Genomic DNA, 27,274 nt, shown 5'->3' with positions numbered 1-27,274 from the left:
TCCTCCAAAAAGCCAATAGGATTGGTGTTTTCTTCTAGGTAATTTATAAAAAGTAAACATGGTAAGTGATTATGTAGGCTACTAGGAGCTAGCAGCTGCACACAAGCTAGACATAAGTAATAAGTTTCCTTAATTTAACAATATCCATCAATCCATCCATTTTCTACCGCTTATTCCCTTTTGGGGTCGCGGGGGGCGCTGGCACCTATCTCAGCTACAATCGGGCGGAAGGCGGCGTACACCCCGGACAAGTCGCTAATTCAACAATATTGCAGGCTAAAACAGCACATTAGTCAATATGAACAAATATCAAATAAGTATAGTTGCATATTACCCATACAAAGTATCCATAGTATGTTATGTTATGGTCTTTATTGTCATTGCACAAGTACAATGGAACTTTGTTTTCAGCAAACCCCTTCAAGATTGGACAAACAAACAGTGTACAGGATTCCAGAACAGGAATGCCGATGGGTCGACACAAGGCGCCCCGTAAAAGATGGGAAAAGGGTAAACGCTGGGGGACGATGAGTAGAAAATTACAATCTCCAAAACACCTCCATAGCAAAGCACATATACATATAACAACAAACAACTCCAGACTTGCAAAAGAGGGGAGGGAGTGGGAGCTATGGTGGCCGGCTGCAGCTCTTAAAGCGCTGCCCAGTCGTCCATCACTCCTAAGGGATTCGCGTCTAGAGCATTGGATGGGGTTGTGCGGTTTGTGTGTGTGGCGTATATTTTTTGTGGATGCATGTGTGTCTGTAAGCCTGCACCGTGTCTCTGTTCTGTGGCGTTGGTGTTCTTGCAGCCGCCAGTCAGTCAAAAGTCAACAACAACAGGTGTGTGTCGATTAGAGACAAGCAGGGAGTTTGTTGTGTCTTCGCCGCACTCTCCTTCGGGAGAGTCTCGAAGCCAGGGAAACAATCCAAGTTACAATGTTTTGTATGCAAGTAAAAATAAAATGTGCTTTTTACTGTGAATTGTCTAAATTCACTGTGCTGAAATGTATCCAAAGCTGAAGCATGTTAGAAAGTAGGGCTGGACAATATGGCCTTTTATTAATATCTTGATATTTTTAGGCCATGTCACGATACACGATATATCCATCCATCTATCCATTTTCTACCGCTTATTCCCTTTGGGGTTGCGGGGGGCGCTGGTGCCTATCTCAGCTACAATCGGGCGGAAGGCGGTATACATCCTGGACAAGTCGCCGCCTCATCGCAGGGCCAACACAGATAGACAGACAACATTCACACCCACATTCACACACTAGGGCCAATTTAGTGTTGCCAACCAACCTATCCCCAGGTGCATGTCTTTGGAAGTGGGAGGAAGCCGGAGTACCCGGAGGGAACCCACGCAGTCACGGGCAGGACATGCAAACTCCACACAGAAAGATCCCCAGCCTGGGATTGAACCCTGACTACTCAGGACCTTTGTACTGTGAGGCAGACGCACTAATCCCTCTCCCACCGTGAAGCCCGATATATATATATGTATATATATATATAATCTCCTGACGATTGAGGGAACTCCTCATGAAACAGTTCTGTAGAGATGAAGTAGTCTTGGGATTTTTCCCACACACACATATATATATATATATATATATATATATATGTGTGTGTGGGAAAAATCCCAAGACATATATATATATATATATATGTGTGTGTATATATATACAATATATAACACGATATTTTTGCCTATGCCTTGAATTAACACTTGATGCATATAATCACAGCAGTATGAAGATTCTATGTGTCTACATTAAAACATTTTTGTTCATACTGCATTAATATATGCTCATTTTAAACTTTCATGCACAGAGAGAAATCACGACTAAGTCAATTTACCAAAACTGTATTTATTAAACAGTTATTAAGCAGTGGCACAGACATTCATGTCATTTCCAAAACAGAAAGTGCAAGATTGTCAGTGAATTTTTAAAACAAGCTATGAGTGCACTTTTGTACATGATGTCACTAGGATGACATATTAAAACAACACTAATTTAAAGTGCACTTTTAGTACAGAACGCCACTATAAAAGTAAAAAAAAAGTAAAGTGCACTTTTGTGCATGATGTCACACAAAATATTTCAATAACTGTCAAATCAAAATGAGCTGCATAATAGCTTTCTGCGGACGTTATCTTCTTCTGTTGTTGACTTTTTTTTCCATGTGGAAATAGTTGCTCCGGCATTTTGTTGGTGTGACACCGGCCGGAAATGTTGACATGCGGAGTTTCAAGCACTCCTCATTTTCTAGCGGGTGACTTTTGAGATGATGCTACATTAGCAGTGCTCCTACTTTTTGCAGCAACGCGTTGGCCGCATAAATGTTGAACATATTACCACTTGAAGCCAAACCACCGCCAGACGATGGATCCCGTGCTGTTTTTCTTGGTAACTAATTCTTCCTCCATTTGTTACCAGATTCGCACCTTCTCTCTCTCATATTACCACCCGCACTCCACCGTTAGCATCACAGCTAACGTTACCATGCCGCTACCTCTCTGGTCCGCGGTAGCGTGTGACGTTTTCACACGTGACGTGTGTAAGAAGGTGCGCTTGTTCAAGTCTCTGTGAGAAGGAGAGACAAGAAAGACTGGTAAACGCCTGTAGTGTAATGCTCGCAGCTTAAAGCAACTGCGTGAGAACATATACTCGAATATCACGATAAAGTATTTTTCTATATCGCACCGATCCAGACCTTCGATATATCGAGTATATCGATTTATCGCCCTGCCCTATTAGAAAGTATCCAATACAAACGTGTCCGCATCATTCAACAAACTGCGTCATGAGCGTAACTCAATGATTAGTGAGGCCACTGGATTTCGGCAAAAAAAACAGTTACAACTCCACTTCCAGACTGTTATAATAATAAATAGGGTAGTGTTTTTTCATACTTACCATTGTTCTCTGGTTGACTAATTTTAACTTGATCAAACCTTTTATATAATTCTACTCTAAAAAAAATTAAGGGACGGTTGGCAAGTTTGACTGGGAGACACAAGTGCTCTGTACTACTCCCTACGTCCGTGTACCACTCCGTCCACTTCCAGACTATTAAAACAATAAATAGGTTAGTGTTTTTTCATACTTACCATTGTTCTCTGGTTGACTCATTTTTACTTGATCAAGCCTTTTATATAATTCTACTCTAAAAAATAATGTATGTGTTATGATTTGTGCTGATACCAGATCGCATAAAATATTGGTAACAACCATTGCTAAAGGTTCCACTATCAGTAACATATTGGAAGTAAAAAAGTTGTATTGGGACAACCCTACTCCAATTACTGGCTAATAGAGATGCGCGGTTTGCGGTCTCGTCCGCGGATAAACCACGGGTCGGGCGGGTGACATGACGAAAAAATAGATTTTAATTAGATTCGGGCGGGTGGCGGTTGAACCATTCGGAAATATTTGATATACATGGTTCGGGGATCGGTATCCTTTACCATTCAAAGAGCTATTTAGAACCCGTGTCACCAAGCGAAGAAGACAATAGAAGACGCAAACATTCTCTAGAATGACTGCCGGCAGTCACCCAGTTAATAAGTACTAGGGTCTGCTATGAAGCCATTGGCTTTGTCGCCTTCTACAGCAGTTACGATCTGCTTGTCAGTCCAGCAACATGTTTTCTGTCAGACACACGCACACGACTGCAAGGCATACTGGGTGACACAGAGTACACTAATGGTTGTGATATAAACAATTTTAACACTCTTAGTAATATGCGCCACGCTGTGAAGACACGCCAAACAAGAATGACAAACACCTTTCGGGAGAACATTTTCAGAGTAACACAACATAAATGCAACACAACAAATACCCAGAATCCTTTGCATCCATGACAATTCCTGACTATTTTATACACCCCGCTAGCAGCAAACCCCGCCACCCCCCACTCCCCTGTTCGTCGATAAGGTGGGCGGGGTTGGGGGCGCGGGTGTGTAAAATATAGTCTGGATGTGTCACGGATGCAAAGGATTCTGGGTATTTGTTGTGTTGCGTTTATGTTGTGTTACTGTGAGGATGTTCTCCCGAAATGTGTTTGTCATTCTTGTTTAGTGTGGCCTCACAGGGTGGCGCATATTACTAAGAGTGTTAAAATTGTTTATATCACAACCATCACTGTACTCTGTATCACCCAGTATGCCTTTCAATCTTGATTGCGGAAGTTGATACAACATGTTGCTGGACTAACAATCGGATTGTACATGTTGTTGAAGGTGTCAAAGGCAATGGCTTCACAGCACCTCCTTATTCTTGTCATCAGGATGAACACCATTGGATATTCGCAAGAACGTTAGCGGCTCCCATTGTCTTCTTCACTATGTGAAACGGGTTTAAATAGCTCTTTGAGTGGTAAAGGTGGCCGACCTCTGATGTATTTCAATGGGTGGGTGGCGGGCGGTTGCGGTTCTGATAAAGTGTTGGTTTGGGTGTACGGCGGGTGGATGACGACTTTGGTGATGCGGTTGCGGATGATATAATTGCCTATCCGCGCATCTCTACTGGCTAAGTATATCAGCAAAGTTGCTAATTTGGCAACACTGATCCTTTCTGCTGTGTCTTCTTATTCTCTGGCAGACCAGGTGCATTATTGTTTGTACAGTATCTGATTAATGGCGAACAGATGAAATACTAAACGGGAGACGCGAGGCTGATGCTGTTGGGGTCATTTTCATAATTTCTCTGCTGCCAAAAACATCTCGTCGGTCCTGACTTTGGTCTAATCTAACCACGTCACATTCTTCCAATGTCTTTTGAATCAAAAACTTATTGTAAAAGCTATTTTCTCCACTTTACGTTTGTTTGTGCCTTGTAGAAAGCTTGAGATCTCCTCTGGGAGGCTGGCCAAATTTGCTGATGGAGCTGCCGTCGTTCAGGTCAGATCAGATCCATGTTTCACCCCCTCGTACTATGTTTTTATACTTTCATCTATGTTAGCGGTGCTAACTGTTGTAGCTTTGTGCCTCCGTCTGAAGCTGGGCGACACCTCCGTGATGGTGACGGCTGTCAGCAAGAGCAAACCATCTCCGTCTCAGTTTATGCCTCTGGTGGTACGCCAACATTCACTCGCATCATTTGTACATTCAAGGGAAAAGATGGTGCTCCAGCTGCAGTGCAATGTCTCATTTATTCGCAGGTGGACTACAGGCAGAAGGCAGCGGCGGCCGGCAGGATCCCGACTAACTATTTACGGCGAGAGCTGGGCACCACTGATAATGAGATTCTCACCAGCAGACTCATAGGTGAGTTACTGACATTTCGTTTTCCATATTCATTGCTAATATACACCGTTTATTTTGCTTTTTGATCTTCAGACAGATCCATCCGGCCTCTTTTCCCCGCTGGTTACTTTTATGACACTCAGGTTTGTTTCTGTTCTTACACATTTTGTTGTTGTAAACATGAAATACAGTAAGAGTAAGACCTCTTCTTTAGATCCTGTGTAACCTGCTGGCTGTGGATGGTGTCAACGATCCCGATGTACTCGCCATCAATGCAGGTACATTGCAAAATAAGAGCTGTCAAAATATAAGCTAAAAAGATTGGATTTTAGGAAAAAATACTAAAAATTTGTGAATTTAACTAGCAGCGTGGACATAATCATTTTCACCTAATAAGTCATCCTAAATTAGGATTTGTGAATCTAGAAATCAACAGGACTTTTAAGATAGAAATAAGCATTTTATTCTTAAAACAAGCATTATTCCTAGAGATGTCCGATGTTGGCTTTTTTGCCGATATCCGATATTCCAATATTGTCTAACTCTTAATTACCGATTCAGATATCAACTGATACCAAAATATACAGTAGTGGAATTAACACATTTTTATGCCTAATTTGGTTGTGAGGCCCTGCTGCATGCATTAATAATGTAACAAGGTTTTCCAAAATAAAATAAGTTATGGAAAACAATGCCAACATATCACTGCCATACAGTATTTATTATTGAAGTCACAAAGTGCATTATTTTTTTTAACATGCCTCAAAACAGCAGTTTGGAATTTGGGACATGCTCTCCCTGAGAGAGGTTGAGGTCGTTGGCATTGGGGGTGGGGGGGGGGGGGGGGGGGGAGGGGTGGCGGGGGTGTATATTGTAGCGTCCCAGAAGAGTTAGTGCTGCAAGGGGTTCTGTTGTGTTTATGTTGGGTTACGGTGTGGATGTTCTCCCGAAATGTGTTTGTCATTGTTGTTTGGTGTGGGTTCACACTGTGGCGCATATTTGTAACAATGTTAAAGTTGTTTAGACGGAAACCCTCACTGTGACCTGTATGGCTGCTGACCAAGTATGCTTTGCATTCACTTGTTTGTGTGAAAAGCCGGAGATATTATGTGATTGGGCTTAAAGGCACGCCCCCAATATTGTTGTCTGGGTGGAAATCGGTAAAAATTCGGGAGAATGGTTGCTCCGGGAGACTTTCGGAAGGGGTACTGAAATTCGGGAGTCCCCCGGGAAAATCGGGAGGGTTTGAATGTATGACTGGGAGATGCAAGTGCTCTGAACTTTTCCCTATGTCCGTGTACCACTCCGTACAGCGGCGTTTTAAAAAGCCATACATTTTACTTTTTGAAACCAATACTGATCATTTCCGATATTATATTTTAAAGCATTTAACATCCGATAATATCGGCAGTCAGATATTATCGGACAGATATTATCGGACATCTCTAGTGGCAAATAATTTGCAATGTATGGATGGAAAAGTCCACTTTTATTCTGTAGATAAGATGCTTATATTGTGATTGTTTTGTTCTTTTACAGCCTCGGCTGCTCTCGCTCTTTCTGACATCCCTTGGAATGGACCCATTGGTGAGCTGTTATTTCATTTTTTTTTGAGTCTTTTCTTTTATTAATGCCAGTTGATGTCTCAATACTGAGTACACGCCTTCATTTCAGCACCATTTTTCAAGAGACAATACTGTTGAAATGATTAGATTAGATAGATAGTACTTTATTCATTCCGTCAGGAGAGTTCCTTCAGGAAAATTACAATTTTCAGCACAATCCCATTCAAGATCAGACAAACATTACAGGGAGACAGAACAGGATCGCTGACGGGTCTGCCGGCTTCCAGCGCCCCTTACAAAAAAAGATGAGATACAGGTAAACAAGGGGGCGGGGGGAAAAATAGAAGATTAAAATGAAATTTAAAAAAAATCGGTCTTAGCCTTGGCCTTGGAGAGGGGGTGCAGACTGAGGCCAAGGGGGGAAAAAAAAAAAAAACCCCAACAACTCATAGCCATAGTACACATCCCTCTTCCATGTGTGTACGAGGGAAACATCAAAGAACACAGAGGACATTAAAGACATTAAAGCAGCAGATAAAACCAGATACATACAGCTATGAATAAAAAGTAAAAGAAACATATCCACTGTGGTGGCCTCTGCGGTGTTCCACGCCATCGTCCGCTGGGGAGGAGAGAGCATGGCCAGAGACAGGAGCAGACCCAACAAAGCAACCAAGACAGCTGACTCCACTCTCGGCCAGTGTCCAGTCCGCATGGATGAGCGAGGATACGTTCAAGGTGACTGAGGTGTCCGACACCTGCTCACCCAGTCAAGACACCGCGAAGCCTCTCCGTCCCAGCGCTCAGTGCCAGCTCCGCAGTCCTGTCCCCTCATCCGCATCTCCTCCAGTCCCTCCAAACGGACTCCGGTGTGGCAGACACCCAGCAGCTGGTCTTCATGGCCAAAAGGCTCCCGGGAGGCAGATCCAAAAGTCCACAAAAAAAGCACCACAGAGGTCACGAAAGTGCCGCCCCTTGTCACACAGTCCCAAAGGGTCCCGGACCAAAAGGCAAAAAAATATAATAACACATGAAAACAAGAGGGAAACACAAACGGATGATACAAGAGCACAGAGCTCCTGCCTACAGCAGCCACTACAGCAGCGCCATCTTGGAAAAAAAAAAAAAAAAATGATGTACTTTAGGGTAGTCAGTGTACAGCTTGTTTGGCAGTATAGTTTTACTCTCCACTAAAAAACAGCCGATACACAGCTATTATTGTTGTGTATCCGGCAAGGCAAGTGATGAGCAAGATAATTATGTCTCCCCTACAGTCGAGCAGTATACAGACTACTCTAAATAATCCAAAATATTGTAAGATTAGGGGTGTCCCAGTCCAATATTAGTATTGGTCTGATATCAGCATTGAAACAGGCACTGTATCTTATTATATAGTAGGTGGGTTGCAAACACGTGACCCAGAGGCACTTCTGGGTGTCAGGCGAGGGTCTAAGCCCCATTAGGCTACTGTTTATTAACCTGCATCAGTGCAGATTTAGGCTTATTTTGAAAGGTGTAGAGGCAAATATAAAAGTGATCATAAGATATTTAAAATGGGCTGGAGTGGATATTTACACTCTTCAAAAACAAATATTTTTTAAAAAGATTTAGAAAGTATCCAGTAACAAACATGTCAGCATGATTGGACTCGCTGTGTCAGGAGTCTAACTTAATTATTGTGGCCAATAGGTGTTGTAAAAAGCAATTTCGGTCCACTTCAAGTTAAAGTAAAAGAAGAATGGTACAAGTGAGAAGGATTTGGGCTGATTTCTGTGTCATATCAATATGGGTATCGGGCTATATACTCAAGGCTTTAATATCATGAGTGGATGATTGATGGGTTCCCACTTCTCTGTGAGCGCTTTGAGTATGTAATAATAGAAAAGCGCGATATAAAATCTAATCCATTATTAATTATTATTATTATATCAGTATCGTATCGGAAGTGTAAAAGTTGTATCGGGACACCCCTATATTAGACATTTGATGTCCTCCTCATGTCAGATGTATAATTGTATGTGTTGTAGGTGCGGTGCGTATGGGTATGGTGGATGGAGGGTTACTGGTCAACCCCACCAGGACAGAGATGTCCTCCAGCACTCTAAACATGATTATAGTCGGTGCCCCCAGCAGTCAAGTCGGTAAGTCTGGAAAATTACAAAGCTACTTTTCGGAGCCTTCCTTCCTCCTCCCTCATTGCTCCCGGTCCTCGCTATTTGCCAGTGATGATTGAAGCGTCGGCCGAGAACATGCTGCAGCAGGACTTTGCCCAGGCTGTGAAGATTGGAGTCAAACACTCGCAGCAGATCATCCTCGCCATCCAGCAGCTAGTGCGCGAGCTCAAAGTGAGCAAGCGCACGCCCGTCAAAGTGTTCTCGGCTCCGGCAGACATGGTGGCGCACGTTCGACAGTAAGACATATTTTAAACGTTATGTCTGATGTAAGCCAGGACTGCTGCTCATAGAAATACTGTAAAAGTGCATTAATAAGTGAATGCTCCTTTTAGTGATGTGCGATAACCGAGTAAAATTCAGGCTGGTATCAGCGATACCAATCCGATACTTATACTTTGTGCAAATATACCTAATGTGTCTGTTCAAATTTAAAAAAAAAATAGTGTTTTTTTTTTCAAATAAAAACAAACAAAAAAAAAATAGTAAAAATGCAAGAAAAAAGAGCAAAAAACTGAACGTAGTGAGACAAAGCTGAAATTTTTAAACCAACAATTTATAATAATATACCTAGTCACGGGGGCAGCACGGTGATAAAGGGGTTAGTACGTCCTGGGTTCTATCCTGCGCTCAGGATCTTTCTGTGTGGAGTTTGCATGTTCTCCCCGTGACGGGTACTCCAACTTCCTCCCACCTCCAAAGACATGCACCTGGGGATAGGTTGATTGGCAACACTAAATTGGCCCTAGTGTGTGAATGTGAGTGTGAATGTTGTCTGTCTATCTGTGTTGGCCCTATGATGAGATGGCGACTTGTCCAGGGTGTACAGTGCCTTCCGCCCAAATTTAGCTGAGATAGGCTCCATCACCCGCGCGACCCCGATCTGGACAAGCGGTGAAAATTGATGGATACTTAGTCACCTACAGTACAATGTTTTGTCTTTAAATATATACACATAGGTTGACTGGCAACACTAAAAAGTGGCCCAAGTGTGTGAATGTGAGTGTGAATGTTGTCTGTCTATCTGTGTTGGCCCTGCGATGAGGTGGCGACTTGTCCAGGGTGTACGACGCCTTCCGCCCGATTGTAGCTGAGATAGGCTCCAGCACCCCCCGCGACCCCAAAGGGAACACGCGGTATAAAATGGACGGATGGATGGATGTATGGTAATATCTGATTAGCATTTGTTTTTGATAAAAATATGTTAAACACCCCATATAATATATTACAAGCTTTCAAAATAAAAAATAAAATGCATTTTAAATACAAAGTTTAGTTAGTTAAATAAAACAAAAATAATACTAAATTATGAAGTAATCTATTTGAATAATTACAACAATCATAATAAACACTGTTAAATATGTAACTGAACATTAACATTTTCATACAGGCAGAATTTTTGACGCACTATGTTTTGCAGGTACACAGTCATATTAATAATATTATTAATAATTTTATTCTATTCTTACATGGGGAAAAAACAGCAAAAATGTAAGAAAAAAAATCTGAAAGTAATGAGAAAAAGATGACATTTTTAAACTAATAATTGATAATAATATGCTTAGTCACCTGTAAAGCAGTTTTGTCTTCAAATATATATACGGTAATAATATTTAAAAAATAAATAAAGTTTAGACACTCCTGATTTAAAATATTAGAAATTCTCAAAGTAAAAATACACTTTAAATACAAACACAATTTAGTTAGTTAAATAAAAATAATTATGACGTAATCAATTTGAAAAATAACCACAATAATGATAAACACTGTTAAATATGTAACTGAACATTATTATTTTCATACAGGCAGAATGTTTGACACATTAGTTTATGCATTTACGCAATTATATAAAAAAAATTAATATTATACATTTTATTCTATCCATACATGGGGGAAAAAACTACAGTAAAAACATAAGAAAAAAGTACAAAAATAATTGTATTTAATGAAGAAAAGCTGAAATGTTCTACCTATTAGTTAATAGTGATATACATAGTTACCTATAATACAATGCTGACACAATATGTGTTTTTAGCCTTATGTAAAATAGAAAAATATCAATATGGCCCCCGCATATTTTGACTTTTCAGTATCCGGCCCCTGGCGGAAAAGGTTTGGGACACCCCTGAACCTAAGTATACAAAAGTATTGATATTTTGATTTGAGAATTGTTAGTAGAACATAAAGATCTGGTATCGTTGGTATTGATATTTCAGTATCGAGTCACAGTGGCGCCTTTACATTGTTAAAGTTAATGCTGGGGCATTTTGCAGCAGAGAAAAACTAATTTATAAAAAAAGGTTATGATTTATTCTCTTGTCATTACATACAGTGAATAAAATTCCGTTTTCTTATTCAGCAATGTCAGTGCAAATGTTGAGGCTCCACATTGTGTTGTTTCCTACCAACTGCTGCGAGCGGGGCACAAACTCAGGTTGCCAGCATGAGAGGCGAGCGTGCTGTCCACCGAGCTACAAGTAACATCCATTACACAAGGACAAGGCAACTGTGAAATGACAGCATATTGATGGTATTGAATATAATTAATATGAATATATTTTTTAATGAATACATTAATAAAATTAAAGCTGCAAGCAGCGATGGACTGGACCGACTTTTGCTGGTGATTCCTGCCTTTACCCATTCAACATATCTTTACCTGCACATTACCTACCCTCCCTGCATCCTGGGGTCACACTGGTGCATCTGTCTGTCACCCATACGCGGAGGTGCTTCCTGCCATCACCAAAACAACATATTTTTACCTGCATATTACCTACCTTCTCTTTATCCTGGTGTCAAACTGGGGCCTCCTTCTTTCACCCAGTCAACATATCTTTACCCGCACAGTACCTACCTTCTCTGCATTGTGTGGTCATGCTGGTGCTTCCTGCTTTTAAGCGGCCATCTTGAGACGGCAGCAGAATTAGCGCAGCGGTTCTTTGAAGGCTCGTAAAATCAAAACCGGAGCAGTTATTAAAACTATTTTCTCAACTTTTAATCAGAAGAGTTTAGGATCTCTTCTGTGCGTGTTTGAAGCCGACACAACAAACGCGCTCAGCGGAGATAATGTTTGAAAGAAGGTGACGGGTTTTTACAAAACTTTTGTTTTGAAGGGGTAACTGCCAACTTCCTGTTGATTTTTGCTAAAGGAGGGTCTAAGTGAGACCTACATAAAGGTTTTTGTTTCATGTCTCTACGACATTCCTACCGGAAGTTACAAGCAGTTTTGTCTGTGTTTTCTTCCTAGGAGCAGTTTTGTCTGTGTTTTCTTCCTAAGAGCAGTTGTGTCTGTGTTTTATCCCTAGGGGGCGCTAGAGCCCAATTTGGAGTTTTTTTTTTTTTTTTTTTTCATCGCAATTTTTGCAATTAATAATAATAAAACCTTTGAAATACAATAGGGTCCTCTGTCCCATAGGGACATTCGGTCCCTAATTAGTATAAATTAAAATTTATATTTTTTAAATCGTTTTTCAACGACCTAAAGTGTTGGGGCAGAGCAGGGAGTGCAATTAGACAACAAAAAATATATAATAATCATCTTACACACAAAAAATCAAATTATGACATTGATATTTTTATTTTTAGTATATGAAATGACATTATTCTGTGTATATTTATAAATGTCTGTTAGTGCTGCCACTATTGACCAAACGACTACTTTTTTGGATGTGATGGCTCACAGTGTCGTTGGTTTATCAATAATCCACTTGATAATATCCTGTTTCCATTTGCGTTTTTATTGTTATCCACTTAATGTCAAGTAAAAAACACAAGGTTAAAGTGATGAATGAAAGGAAAGCAGAAAAAAGTATAAACTTATAATATTCACACAAATACAACATCAGCTGTTCAACTCAGAAGACTATTAATGCCATATTTGTATTTCTTAATTTACAACATACATTTAGGCAAATTCATATATTTTGTTAATAACTGGTTGCTCTCCACAATAATTTAGTTTTAACTAGACTTCTGTTAAGTTCCCAACACACTTATTCTTCTGTTATTTCACTGTTACATTTAAGCTAGCTTAGTGGTTAGCATGGCTTTTCTCCTGCTCACTCTTGGTCAGTGTGCTGCATGTCCTCCAGTGATAGTACTATTTGTAAAACATGTAGATTATTTGCTACCTTGGAAGCAAGGATTAATAACTTTGAAGCGCATTCACACTGTATAAAGACCTGTTTTAGCTTAGTGAGATATTTTAACAGTAGGGTTAGGGCTAGGACACATCGACCAAAAATATTGCCGTTCACTAATCGCGTTTCCTATTAATTTTTTTCATGACACTATATGATTTATGTCTGGGGTTCGTAACTTTTTTGACATCAGTGCCCAACTTTTTCACCCCGGCTGCCCACTCAAACGTTAACGCTGAATTGTTATCCTTACTCTTGATTCTAATCATATTCATAAATTAAATCTAACCTATTTGCAGTTTAACAGGATCAACCTTGTCAAATGATTATTATCAAGACTGATTACAAAAGTATACTGCTAAAGAAGGGGCTCATAAGAACAGCTGAAAAGTACATTTACACACAATTATGCAGTGCTAAGATAAATACATTCTAAGTGAATAATAAATGACATTAATATATATTTCCTAAATAAACTGTCAACAAAATTTAAGTTCAAATAAAAATACAGCCTCACCACTTTAATCATAATTTTTGCACTGAATAAACTTCACTGTGACTTGAGTTACAGACTTCTTCTGTTTGTTTGATATTGTCATTACTGCTACAAGTGGTGGAAAAGTGTATTAGAACTGAGTACTGCTGCGCCCCATACGGACCAAACTGATTTGGCTGCCCAAATATAGTCCCCGACCTAAGGGTAAAGAAACCCTGATTCATGTCTTGTTAACATATTTTTCGAACAAAAACGTGTATTTCACTATATGTGTTGACTTTATAAACCCATTTACAACTAACAGGATGTTTTCAAAAACGGTGGAAACCCTGTCTAATATACCATTTTGTACCTTCTCGGCCTCAGTAGTGACTTTTATTTGGATTATTTCCTGCAGATTAACCTCAGCGAAGATATATGCTGTTTTCACAGATTCCTCACATGATAAAGTAAGCCTCAACACATCGTGGAGGTCTTTCCATACTTCTCCATTTATTTCACATAGTTCATGTCTCTAATTGTGTGATTACTATTCACAGATATCAAGAGATGAAGCCATCAACAAGATTCGACTAGAAGCTGAGTTGGAACTAAAAGGTAAGACTTAGTTTGTGGGGTGAAAAGACAAATACTAAATCCTGTCTATTTCACAGAAACGTTTCCTCAAGCCGAACCTTTTGAGGTTATCGAGTCTTTTAACACTGTTAGCAAAGAAATCTTCAGGAATTTGGTGCTGAATGAATACAGGAGGTATATAATTATTATATACAATGTATTTACACCTAATGATATCATAATGTGCTTATGAACTTCATGCTTGTGTGTGTAGGTGTGATGGGAGGGAGCTCACTGCTTTAAGGGACATCTCCTGTGACGTAGACCTCTTTAAACCGCTTCACGGTTCTGCTTTGTTCCAGAGGGGACAAACGCAGGTGTGTTTGAAGACGGTTTAGTTCGACAACAAAATGTTCTACACAAAAAAAGCTTATTTGTGTTGTTTTTTTAGGTTCTGTGCAGCGTCACGTTTGATTCGTTGGAGTCCAGCGTTAAGGCAGACATCATTACCACGGCGTTAAGGTCAGAAAAGTAACCACTGGTGTAAATTGCGGCTCCCAGCGGGCACAAGACATGAAAACAACGTTGAGAACTTGTTGAATTAGGTCCTGACGTTGAGCAACACAAACCTAACGTTAAAACAACATGCTTTTTGACAACGTTTAATCAAAGTTGGGTTCTGATGTTGATTTGATCATTGAATTTTGGTCATTTCCCAACCAATATTTTAGAACACAAATGCAACGTAAAAACAACATGCTTTTTGACGGTTATTGAATGTCAGGTTGTGACGTTGATTTGACATTTGAAATTTGGTTATTTCCTCACCAACAACGTTGGGTAAATTTAGAAATACAACTATTTTGCAACATTGTTTCGACGTCAGTTGTAGGATGTATGTATAATCAAATGTTGTATCAATGTCTTGTGCCTGCTGGGCTATTAATGCCTCCGTTCAGTTAACTGTGGCGTCCAATTTTCGCCAGTTTTTTATTATGAAACATTGGAATTACCAGCGGTGTCTACAGCAGTGTAGTCCAAACTTTTTGACTGGTGAGCTGCATTGGGCAAAAAAAAAATATATATATATATATATATATATATATATATATATATATGTGTATATGTGTGTGTGCGTATGTGTACATATTATAATAATAAATATTTATTAGAAATTATTATTAAGAGTATGTGAAAGTTTGACTTCTTCATTGTTTACCTTAGTGACTATTTCCTTAAAGTTTTATAACCAATCAGAAATATCAAGCAGCTAAAATGGGCAAAATATGAAAAAGTGTGGAGAGAGTTTTTTGCATTTTTCCCATTATGCCTCGCAATGGATTTAAATACCGGTAAGTGTAATATTGACATGTTTATGGTAGCTGGCTGTTTTTATAATATCCACAAAGTTCAGTAAGCAGGTTGTGTTATGTGTGACATGTTTGTGAATTTTTGTGCTGGTTGAATTTTTTTTTTCTGCGCCTGTGACTAGGGAAAGTTGTGTGGATCGGGTCATATAAGTAATTGCTGTAATTTTCATCAATGATAAGTATACTTAATGGTCACTGACCTGTGTCACTCATGTTGTCCATAAGATGAAGACAAAAAAGTAACCTTTCAGACTGCTAGATATTTAAATTTACAGTGTAAACACCCTGACCCAGCCAGATTTCTTGTTGAACTTGTGTCGTCTGGCGGGCCAAATTGAGGAAAATTGGCCGTTTGTACACCCTTTGTCTACAGGCAACCTCCTGATGCGTTTTTTATTAACTCCACCAGATGCAGTAGTTAATTGCAATGTTTCCTACGTGGCTGCAATTTCTCTGTGGGGCATTCAAGCAAAAAATAAGAAAAGCATAATAAATTTTTAGGAGTGAAAATAAACATATTTATTTTGCTTATTTCGTGTTTTGTTATATCACAAGCCTGTGAGTGCTTTTAAAGGGTGCACATCAGCAGCCGCTGTTTGTTGAAAAGAGCGGCCCTTGCTTAGACCAGAAAATGTCACTAGACGGTAGTCGCTGTCTTAAATAGAACAATTTAGAGGGTTCTGAAAACTACCTAAATAAAGTAGGGCTGTCAAATTATTATTTTTTCAATCAGGTGAAACACATTTTGCAATTTAGATTAATCATTATTAATCACAGACGATTACTCGCTTGCATAATTGAAAACTTGCTTAGGAAAAGAGTTCAACATTTGTACACAAAGGCAATTTTATTGTCAGAATGTCATCCAAGAACATTTTTACTATGTTTTACTTGTCATTTATTTGCACAAAAACTTGCTAAGAGTTTATCTAAAGTTATTTCAGGCTGTATTTTGGTTTATTCTCAGTGTTAAGAAGCAGACTTTCGATGCCATCCATTGTGCACAGCTGAAATTTCAAGCTACAGTCACAGGCAGTCCCATTATGATGTGTTTATGAGTGAGGTGGCTCCAAATCTATTTATAGCAGTCCAAAAGTATTCTTAGCAGGCCACTACAAACGAATGTATAGGTCAGTGTTCAGTACCTAACAGCGTTATCTCCCTCAGCATGCGCGTTAAAATGCCAAGAAGCCTTGTTCCTCATCACTTTTACAACATTGGTTCTGTTGCTGCTTTGTTGTACTGATATACTCGTTAAATAATTACCATGTAGTCAAAAAAAATAAATACATTTTTCTTTCCACTTTTTCTTGCACTCCAAAGAATTGATTGTTTTTTTAATAATTAATACTTTTTGGGCCGATATGAGGAATTATGTCACATTAACAACATGGAAAATTTAAGAAATAGCTCTTATTAAAAAATGTTAAATCCATTGAGGCGAGATTAACCGTACTGGGCTGTAGGTGGGTTAAGATGAGCAAATCAAGCGCCCCTTTTCTCCTGCTTTAAGTAGCTGATCTCAACGTGCTGTAAATGGCCTGCCGTAAACTTCCCCTGGGCTCTCTGTAAACACACATGGCGTTGACCGTGTGGAACTTTTTGCCTTCTACCTCCACTAAATGTTCTGCAAAAACATTCCGCAAGGAGGGAAAAACAGCGAGCTTCAACACATCACACCTTATCAGTCACCTGAAACGCGACTATCGCTATGGTGGTCGCCTGCTGCTAAAGAAAGATGTGCACAAATCTGAATTTTAAAATTATAGATAAATGTTATCTATATCAGTCTTGAGAAGCAGGAAGTTTTCTGTATCAATATCGGCTTGATAAAAAATAATATTGTGCTTCTCTATTCCTTATACATAATGGGTTTAAAATGGGGAAAATACCAGTCTCTCGTCATTGCGCTTTAGCTAAGTACAGTGAAACCTCGATTTAATAACGTGAATGGTTCCTGAATAGGGTTCTTGAATAGAAAAGTTCATATAGTGAAGCACATTTCTCTGTACCAAACAATGTAAATATGATAAATGGGTTGCAATCTCGACAAAAGTCCATATTGTAGTGACGGTGTGTACACGTTGAACCTAATATAAAGTGCAATACAATACTGAATATCAAACAAACATAAAAATGGGGTGATGGATCAACTTTCTCTTTATTACCAATCCAAGACAACAATGACAAGCTCAACTGTGCCATATGCTCAGCTCTGCCAACACGCTCGCAAACGCAGACGTCCCTTTGGTGCCCTCACGAACAATCAGAAATCACAAAAATCCTTGACTTTAACAACTAAATTGCTACAATACTAAACATTTAAAAAAAGTAAAATCCACTTAAATTAATGTCGACAAAGGAAGGGCTGACTAGAAAGGAGCAGCGAGAGGGAAGTGGGCAAGGGCCCATTTACGTGTGCTCTTTGAAGAGGCGCAGCTGAACAAGAGGTAGTCTTCTCTGTAATATACATATTTTCCCAGAAAAAGACGGTGTCATCACAATTAAAACTTGCCGTAGTACGAAGCCTGCTTCGTCATTGATGTACTTCTCGCAAAATACTTTTTTTTCTTTTTCTTTATCTTTTTTAACTCCTCAGCAACTCCCCCCTTTTTTCCACGACGAAAAAAACACAAAAATGGCACGCTTGCTGTAGCACTGAGTAGTGACTAGTAGCGTACTGTTCTGCCCAGCAAGTGACATGGAGTGCTCCACCTTTCCAAAAATGCTGCGAAATGGCTGCACGCGGTACACAAAATTTTTCACACATGGAAACATATATAACTCAATCGCAAAGTTCTCAAATATAGTGGTTTGTAAATCGAGGTTCCACTGTGTAATTAAAGCATTTCCAATATTCAGTTGTCTTTGTGTGAAATTAAGACATTGTTGTGAAACTACTGTGTGTGAAATCATTTGTGTGTTTTTTTTTTATCGACAGTGGCATCAAGGACAAAAACTTCATGCTTCATTATGAAGTAAGTCAAAGCCTTTTTCTCTGTTAGTCCTAAACTATTCATCTCAACCATCCACCTTCATCTTTTCATTGCAGTTCCCACCTTACGCGACTAACGAGATCGGAAAGATTGGCGGTCTGAACAGGAGAGAGCTAGGACACGGTTAGCAATGAATTCCGTCCTTCTGGCAACACATGATTAGGAACACCCACCTCATCCAATGAACTGGACTCTCACTATTATGTTAGATCCATTCTGGATTGGACTCTCGCTATTATGTTAGATCCACTATGGACAAGACTTTCACAATATTATGTTAGACCCACTCGACGTCCTTTGCTTTCGGGCTCCCCTGGGGGGGGGGGGGGGGCACATATGCGGTCCTCTCCAAGGTTTCTCATAGTCATTCATATCGGCGTCCCACTGGGGTGAGTTTTTTGTTGCCCTTATGTGGGCTCTGTACTGCGGATGTCGTTGTGGCTTGTGGCTTTGAGACACTTGTGATTTAGGGGTATATAAATAAACATTGATTGATTGAATGAATGTGTTCGTAGGCGCCCTGGCCGAGAAAGCACTGAGACCTGTCATCCCCAAAGACTTCCCTTTCACCATCAGGGTCACTGCTGAGGTGCTGGAGTCTAATGGTGAGCGTTTGAAGACTCTTTTTATAAAAAAGAAAAAAGAAAAAAAAGTGTATTTTCCTTACCTGACTTAAAACCTCTTAGGGTCTTCGTCCATGGCTTCAGCATGTGGAGGCAGCCTCGCTCTAATGGACGCAGGTATTCACCCGCTAAACGTTGGGTTTGTGTGCAAAAAAAGAAAACAAGACGCTTGAGTTGTGTTGTCTACCAGGCGTGCCCATCTCTTCTCCTGTGGCCGGTGTTGCCGTGGGTCTCATCTCCAAGTCCAACCCGGGGAAACCCACAGAGATCCAAGACTACAGACTGCTTACTGACATTCTGGTAAACAACAAAGTGACAATAAATCACTTATTAATAAGGTTCCTCCCAAAAAAAATTCAAATACATTATATTGGCAGTTGTTTTGTTTTTTTATTGTACTTTTTAGGAATAAAATAGGTTTTTAGGCCATCTCCATGCTTACTCGCAACCAAAAGAAGGTTTTGTAAACTGTAACCTGTTATGAAAGAGTTTCAACCAAATAATACCGTATTTTCTGGACCGTAAATACACCGGTATGCAAGCCGAATCCACTACATTTTCAGAGAAACAAAATATTTTTCCATATATTGGACGCACTGGACTATAAGCCGCAGAAATATATGTACACAGAAAGATTTTGTAAATGTTTATTTACATACCTTATTTGTTTCCAAACGGTGTCTGTAACATGGCAGTAAAACGGCTGATCAAACAAAACAGAAGTCATCATCATGAACCCACTGGCTGTGCGAGCTAGCTCTCCAATCAGCTAAACAAACTCAATAAGTTCATGGTGAGGTTTTGGTGAATTTATGAAACTTACACAATACAAAAAGAATGCCATTGCACGTTTATAACACGTACAAAGACACTCGTAAACATGTTAGCATATTAACTAATGTAACGACGCTAGCATCATTACATTAGTATGTACAAATATACTTTCAAACACTCCTACAAACATCACACATGGGACGGTTTAGTAAGTAAGAATTGTTTTAGTTATATTGTAAAACTTAACACTGTTGCTTGCAGTGATTAATGAAGAATCCATATGAGTAGAAAGGCGACGATAAGACAAAACGGCACTTCTACTTCCGGTTGAAAGCACACTGTAAACCCAAGGGCAATGCAGCAGTGAGTAAACTTTTTCCAAATATGGCGCCAAAGCTCAAACAATAACACACCTATTTAGTGTCTTTTCTCGTTTGTTTTTTTTAATATTTGAAAAAAGTAGCGACTTATAGTCCAGAATTTACGGTACACTGCGAGAATCGGTCTGAATCATGAATCGTGTTAAATCGAGAATTGATTCTGAATCGCATCATCACCACAAGAATCGGATCGAATTTTGAGGTACCCAAATATTCCCACATCTACTTATTAGTATTTTTGGTGGGTTTTTTTTCTGGAACAGGGAATAGAGGACTACCTTGGAGATATGGACTTCAAGCTGGCAGGAACCAAACAGGGCATCACTGCTTTACAGGTAAAATAGGAGCAACGGCTTTCCAAATTAGCTCTTTGTCACATATTTAATCATTCTGTCTCACCTCCAGGCCGATGTGAAGATTCCAGGTTTGCCTCTACGGGTGGTCATGGAGGCCATCCAACAGGCCACAGGTTTGTTCAAAACAAACATTTTGCTATAGGGAATACATAGTGTCGCCTAAAAGTGAGTACAGTCCTCACATTTTAAAATATGCTGTCAAGGTACAACAGTCCAGCCTCGCTTCACAATGTCTCGGTACAATAGGGCTGGGCGTGTCGATGTAAATGTCCATAGTATTAATATTAATGTGATTGGATTGATTGATACTTCAGTTGGAGTTTCTCTTCTGCTCCACATCCAGCTATTTCCCTCTCTCTCTCTCTGTCTCTCGCTCGCTCGCTCTTGAGCGCTTGCTCTTGAGCTGTCGCTCTCTCGCTTGGTCTCATGTTCTCACTCCCTCTCTCGCTATTGCTCTCTCTTTTTTGTCTCACTCTCTGGCACTCTAGCTCTCTCTCATGCTCTTGATTTTTTATGTCACTCGCTCTCCTTTTTTTCCACTCGTGCCCTCTCTTTTTCTGTTTGTCTCTCGCTCTCTCTTTCTTGCTCTCTTTTTCTCTCTTTGTCACTCTCATTTACTTTATCTCTTTCTCATTTTTTCTCTCTTTCCCAATTTTTCTCTCATGCTCTCTTTCTATTCCTCTATCGCTCTCTCTCTCTCTCTCTCTCTCTCTCTCTCTCTCGCTCTCTTTCTCTTTTTTTCTCTCATGCTCTCTTTTCCCTCTTTCGCTCTCGCTCGCTCACTCACTCTCTCTGTTTCATTGTCTTTTTCTCTTTATTTGTTCTCTGTCTCTCTCCTTTTTAATTCATGCTCTCTTTCTTTTTCTGTGTCGCTCTTTTTTCTCTCAAGCTCTCGTTTTCATTCTCTTTTTTCTCTTTCTCTTTTTTTTATTTTTTCTCTTTTTTCTCTCAAGCTCTCTCTCTTTCTTTTCCTCTTTTTTAATTTTTTTGTTACATTTCTATTTTTTGCTATTTTTAGATTTTTTTTCTCAACAAATTGTAGAGCGTCATAAGATTTTTTTTTTATGTATGCATACATTATTACATCATTTTAAATTTTTGTTAGAATTGATCTACTGTATTTTTTTTCATAGTTTGCCCGGGGCTGCGACTTATACTCAGGCGCGAATTATGTGTGAAATTATTAACACATTACCGTAAAATATCAAATAATATTATTTATCTCATTCAGGTAAGAGACTAGACGTATAATATTTCATGGGATTTAGCAATTAGGAGTGACAGATTGTTTGGTAAACATATAGCATGTTCTATATGTTATAGTTATTTGAATGACTCTTACCATAATATGTTACGTTAACATACCAGGCACCTTCTCAGTTGGTTATTTATGCGTCATACAACGTACACTTATTCAGCCTGTTGTTCACTATTCTTTATTTATTTTAAATTGCCTTTCAAATGTCTATTCTTGGTGTTGGGTTTTATCTAATAAATTTCCCCCAAAAATGCAACTTATACTCTAGTGCGACTTATATGTGTTTTTTTCCTTCTTTATTATGCATTTTCGGCAGATGCGACTTATACCCTGGAGCGACTTACACTCCGAAAAATACGGTATATAGCGTTTTTCTATACTCCCAAAGCGCTCTAGTGTGAACTAAGAACCCATCGTTCATTCCCTCCACATTTATGGTGGTAAGGCACATTTGTAGCCACCGCTGCCCCGGGTTAAAATGACGGAAAGGGGGCTTCCAATTAGCTCTCTGACCATCGGCAAGCATGTTTTTCACATTCATAAGTTGGCGAAAGCTGGACTCGTACCCAGAACCCACAAGTTTATGGACCGCTCAACCCTCTGAGCTACGCCATCTTTATCTGCATCAACGATCCTAGCCCTGTATTCACCTGGTATCGGATGGACACTAAAATTCCCAGTATTCACCCACCACTGTTGCACATTACCCCTACCACGTAAATGACACAAGACACAATTATTTTGCTACTCGCTTATGTTGACTTATTTTCAGCGGATAGTTCATCTCTACTGCTATACAAGCTGTACATGGACTACTCTAAAGTCTATTATTTTGTTAGTAGTGTTTTTCTCATATAAATGTGTGCTGAAATGTGAGGGTTGTACTCACTTTAGTTATAATTTTATTGTTGATGGTTTGGTCAAGTGTATGAACAACTTTTCAGTGGCAAAGCGGGAAATGCTGCGCATCATGAACAAGTGCATAGCAAAGCCGAGAGCAGCCAGGAAGGAGAATGGGCCAGTGGTTGGTGAGTTTTGGACATAAATATGTGGAACTCCTGACTTCAAGCAGTAAAAGTAGATTGCTGCTTGTGGGTGTGCAGAGAAGGTGCATGTTCCTGTGTCGAGAAGAGCTCGCTTTGTGGGCCCAGGAGGCTGCAACCTTCGTAAGTTACAAGCTCAAACAGGTAACATCGTTTTTTTTGTTTCTTTCTTTTTCTCGCCACAATGCAAGGCCTGGGGCAGTGTGTGAAACGCTCTGTTTGGTGTCCTTTTAAGGAGTGACAATAAGTCAAATGGATGAGGAGACTTTCTCCGTGTTTGCTCCCACGCCAGGAGCCCTCAGCGAGGCGCAGGACTTCATCAGAGAGATCTGCAAAGATGATGTGAGTCTGCACCATGTTTTTTTTTTTTTTTAGATGGGCATGTGTGGAGTTTGCATGTTCTCCCTGTAACTGCGTGGGTTCCCTACGGGTACTCCGGCTTCCTCCCACCTCCAAAGACATGCACCTGGGGATAGGTTGAGTGACAACACTAAATTGGTCCTAGTGTGTGAATGTGAGTGTGAATGTCTGTCTATCTGTGTTGGCACTGCGATGAGGTGGCGACTTGTCCAGGGTGTACCACGCCTTCCGCCCAAATGCAGCTGAGCTAGGCTCCAGCAACCCCCTGCGATCCCAAAAGGGACAAGCCGTAGAAAATGGATGGAGGGATGGATGGGCAATCTAAAAAAAAGGCTACGGTAACTAAATGGTTCATGGGTGCAAACAGCAAAGGCATGTACCAAACCATAAATATATACTTGCATCTTTGGTCTCTTGAACAGATGTGTGTATCAGGGCTGTGAACCTTTGGACACCCCACGATTTGATTTGATTCTTGGGCATTAATGATTCCATTCAGAATCAATTTTCATTTCAAATTTACTCTTGATTCAAAATCAAAACTGTTTTAATAACATTGGGTGCCAGTTTTATGATAAGCTACATTCCTCCATAAAATAGACATCTCTGACAAATGTGTGGTTTGTATTATATTACTTAAAAGAAAACTAGTTTTGTTTAATAGAAGAGAAGTATCCAACAATTCTCTTTTTATTTTCTTTTTCAGGTTTAAAGTTAGAGCACATACTCGGAGCTCATTGTCAAATTCCTGTACTGTTTTATATAATTATAACTAATAATAGTACTAATTAACTACAATTACAGATATTATAATTAATTATAATTACAGAAAGAAACGCCACCAAAGGGCTCCTTATTGTCATCCAGTCCTTCCAGATTTTTTGTGATAACTGCGGCCTGAAATGCCTGAATTTGGGGCAGTATTTTCAGAAAGATGCGTCAAAAGTTCTAACGTTTTGAACCTTTTTTTAAATCCTTAAATCAACTTGTGATTGGATTTTTTTTAAATGAATTTTTCAATTTTATATATGTTCCTTGCAATTCAACAAAAACTGAAAAACAGTAATTTTATACCATGCAGACTTAAAGTTGTGCACTAGATGGCAGTAAAAGCACAAACTCAGAGCTCATTGTCGAATTACAGTACACTTTTTACTAATACTAGTACTAGTTAATTATAAGTACAGAAATAAAGACCACCAAAGGTTTCCTTATTGTCTTCTGTTTGCTCTGTCGTCCACAAGTTGTAGACATTCTCTCTTTGTGGTTTTTTTACATTTGAAAATTGTTTGTCTATCTTAAACATAAACGTGAAGGACTTTATTGAACTGTTGAGAGCGACTTATAGCACTTGTTTTTGTTGGTAAATGCAAGACAATGCAAGCTCATACTCACACTTCAACATTTCAGTCATTTAAATGCTGCCTCTTTTTTTAGGGCACCATTGCAAATGAAAATATGTTCCTAATTGTCTTTCCTTGGAGGACTTTAGGTTGAGTAAAGATATGTAAACTAGGAAGTGAGGCTGCCAGTGTGTTGCTAAATGTTTATATACTACAATACCCAGAAGGCTTAGTGCTTTAAACAGGACCGGGAAGTAGCAATAAAAAGTTGATATATTGTTACCAGTTACATTTGACATGCAGTTTTAAACGCCGCTCAGATACAAATTTGATTGGCTAAAATATGCAGGGATGTTGTCAGCATTAGAAAAATATGCAAGGCTGCAAATAATTTGCGGGGATTGTTTGCATTTGCATCATCATCCAGCAATCCTAACCAAACAAAATGTTCGTTTTTGAGAATTTAGATTCTAAAATGAATATGTATTATTGTACAAATATACACACTTCAAAAGGCTTAACTCTGTGTATGAATGAAGAAGTGCTTTTGGATGTGTTGCAGCAAGAGCAGCAGCTGGAGTTCGGTGCTGTTTACACTGCCACCATTACTGAAATAAGGTAAATACATGTGCTTAAAAACATGTAATGTGTGTTTTAAATGGTAACTGAGGTTATAATGTACTATACTGCAGGGACATTGGAGTCATGGTGAAATTCTACCCCAACATGAGCGCTGTGCTCCTCCACAACTCCCAGCTGGACCACAAACGAGTGCGTGGCGCGCCTTCTGCAGAATGTTTTCCAGTCCAGTCACAAACTTAACGTTTTGTTTTTTACACTTAGATTCAACATCCAAGTGCTCTGGGTTTAGACGTGGGGCAACAGATTCAGGTTTGTTTATCCGGGGCGGCGTTGTTTGTGCACATTCTAGTTCCTCACACTGGAACTCTTTTCCGACAGGTCAAGTATTTTGGACGGGACCCCACTGACGGCAGGATGAGACTGTCTCGTAAAGTCCTCCAGTCTCCTGTGGCCACGATGCTTAAAACACTGAGCGACAAGCAGAGCATCTCCATGAGGTCCAACTCAGACAACACAAAAGCAGACTCATTAGCTGATCTCAAGTGAATGACACAGAGGGCAACCAGCGCCATGTTTTCCCCTGGTGGCTGTGGAGTTAAACTGCAGCTCTATACACAATCTGGAGAAAATAGATACCGGTATGCTCTTTTTTGTGGCGTTTGACCTGCAAGGAAAATCACGGACAAAACAACAGTACATAATGTGTAAAATATCTGTTTTTTTTAATCGTGCAGTGCGCAATATGTGTGGGTCATGTAAATAAACATTTTAGATTGCAGTATACTGTGAATATATCCTAATAATTGTCTTTGTTTCAAAATAACATTTCAAGCCGGGGGACGGTGTGGCGCGGTTGGGAGAGTGGCCGTGCCAGTAACCTGAGGGTTCCTGGTTCGATCGACCACCTTCTACGAACTTCGTCACATCCATTGTGTCCTTGAGTAAGTCACTTCACCCTTGCTCCTGATGGGTCGTGGTTAGGGCCTTGCATGGCAGCTCCCGCCATCAGTGCGTGAATGTGGAAATAGTGTCAAAGCGCTTTGAGTACCTTGAAGGTAGAAAAGAGCTACACAAGTATAACCCATTCATCATTTACATTTGTGGACATAATTAAAACACATTAAATGCATTTTCAAAGATAATTGGTTTAATTGAAATTTGAATTGTGTGCATCTCTGTTACAGAAAAATTGTCCCTTATTGTCACTGACAATGCATAATGAGATTAAAGCAGCTCTTTTTTTCAGGACAAATATGTTTAAGATTATTTACCTAAGAATACGGGGATATATGATACGTTTAAAATAGTGCAAAATAAATAACATTATATTAAAGGTTTTATATACAGTGTGATCCCAATATAATGACACCACTTAATGCTACAACCACAATAGTGGGTATTAATCAAATATATTATCTAATGACATTGTTAAATTAATTTTGACAAAAGGACGCATGTAATAGGGAGGTAGAATCTCTGTGGTGTTAGGATATACTTATCCCACAATGGGAACATAACATTAAAATTATATGATAAACAATACAATTACACTTAAGGGGTATCTCAATAAATTAAAATATTGTGCAGTTGTTGTTTTTGTACAATTTTCAAAATGTTATATGAGTTACTGAATTTAGATTATTTTATTAGCTGACTGCTATAATATTTCAAAATTGTCAATAAATCCAATTATTTTACTCTATATGTAGTAAAGCTTAAATGAATTCACTTTGCTTGTTGAACTACTGAAATAAATAGAAATATATATTTGTAGTTATTAAGATGCTCTTGTAGGCCATATGTCAGTCTTAGATAAATACACTTTACCGTGAGAAGTCCCAACTAATATTACTTTTTGTTTAGTTTATTTCAAACATGTATATTTTTGATCAAGTTAATACTTGCGACAGTCAAATATAGGCCTTTGCAAAAATAATAATGCTTGGATCAGTGGTTCTCAAATGAGGGTACGTGTACTGGGGGTGCTTGAAGGTATGCCAAGGGGTA

General features: G+C 39.3%; 1 protein-coding gene across 3 annotated transcripts in view; it reads left to right on the top strand.

The window, feature by feature from the left end:
• LOC133559456 (polyribonucleotide nucleotidyltransferase 1, mitochondrial) overlaps positions 1-26,057 on the top strand; it is a 29,518-nt gene extending 3,461 nt beyond the window's left edge. For 2 of the 3 annotated variants that reach the window (XM_061911225.1, XM_061911227.1), the window contains 27 exons: positions 4,848-4,908; positions 5,008-5,082; positions 5,169-5,274; positions 5,347-5,396; positions 5,468-5,531; positions 6,793-6,840; positions 8,846-8,959; positions 9,042-9,228; positions 14,025-14,076; positions 14,167-14,224; positions 14,281-14,377; positions 14,457-14,559; positions 14,634-14,704; positions 18,494-18,530; positions 18,605-18,671; positions 19,064-19,153; positions 19,235-19,288; positions 19,362-19,471; positions 20,589-20,660; positions 20,731-20,794; positions 22,884-22,967; positions 23,043-23,126; positions 23,218-23,324; positions 25,248-25,303; positions 25,378-25,456; positions 25,529-25,576; positions 25,646-26,057. In XM_061911225.1, coding sequence (XP_061767209.1) covers positions 4,848-4,908; positions 5,008-5,082; positions 5,169-5,274; positions 5,347-5,396; positions 5,468-5,531; positions 6,793-6,840; positions 8,846-8,959; positions 9,042-9,228; positions 14,025-14,076; positions 14,167-14,224; positions 14,281-14,377; positions 14,457-14,559; positions 14,634-14,704; positions 18,494-18,530; positions 18,605-18,671; positions 19,064-19,153; positions 19,235-19,288; positions 19,362-19,471; positions 20,589-20,660; positions 20,731-20,794; positions 22,884-22,967; positions 23,043-23,126; positions 23,218-23,324; positions 25,248-25,303; positions 25,378-25,456; positions 25,529-25,576; positions 25,646-25,813 — 2,206 coding nt within the window. In that variant the 3' untranslated portion in view covers positions 25,814-26,057. The remainder of the gene's footprint in view (positions 1-4,847; positions 4,909-5,007; positions 5,083-5,168; positions 5,275-5,346; positions 5,397-5,467; positions 5,532-6,792; positions 6,841-8,845; positions 8,960-9,041; positions 9,229-14,024; positions 14,077-14,166; positions 14,225-14,280; positions 14,378-14,456; positions 14,560-14,633; positions 14,705-18,493; positions 18,531-18,604; positions 18,672-19,063; positions 19,154-19,234; positions 19,289-19,361; positions 19,472-20,588; positions 20,661-20,730; positions 20,795-22,883; positions 22,968-23,042; positions 23,127-23,217; positions 23,325-25,247; positions 25,304-25,377; positions 25,457-25,528; positions 25,577-25,645) is intronic. The other variant, XM_061911226.1, reaches the window with a different exon arrangement.
• Positions 26,058-27,274: the final 1,217 nt, after the last annotated feature.

This window comes from Nerophis ophidion, linkage group LG09, assembly GCF_033978795.1.
Source record: "Nerophis ophidion isolate RoL-2023_Sa linkage group LG09, RoL_Noph_v1.0, whole genome shotgun sequence".
NCBI classification, from domain to species: domain Eukaryota; kingdom Metazoa; phylum Chordata; class Actinopteri; order Syngnathiformes; family Syngnathidae; genus Nerophis; species Nerophis ophidion.
Note: the sequence above shows the minus strand (reverse complement) of the source record. Positions and strands in the feature narration are given on the sequence as shown.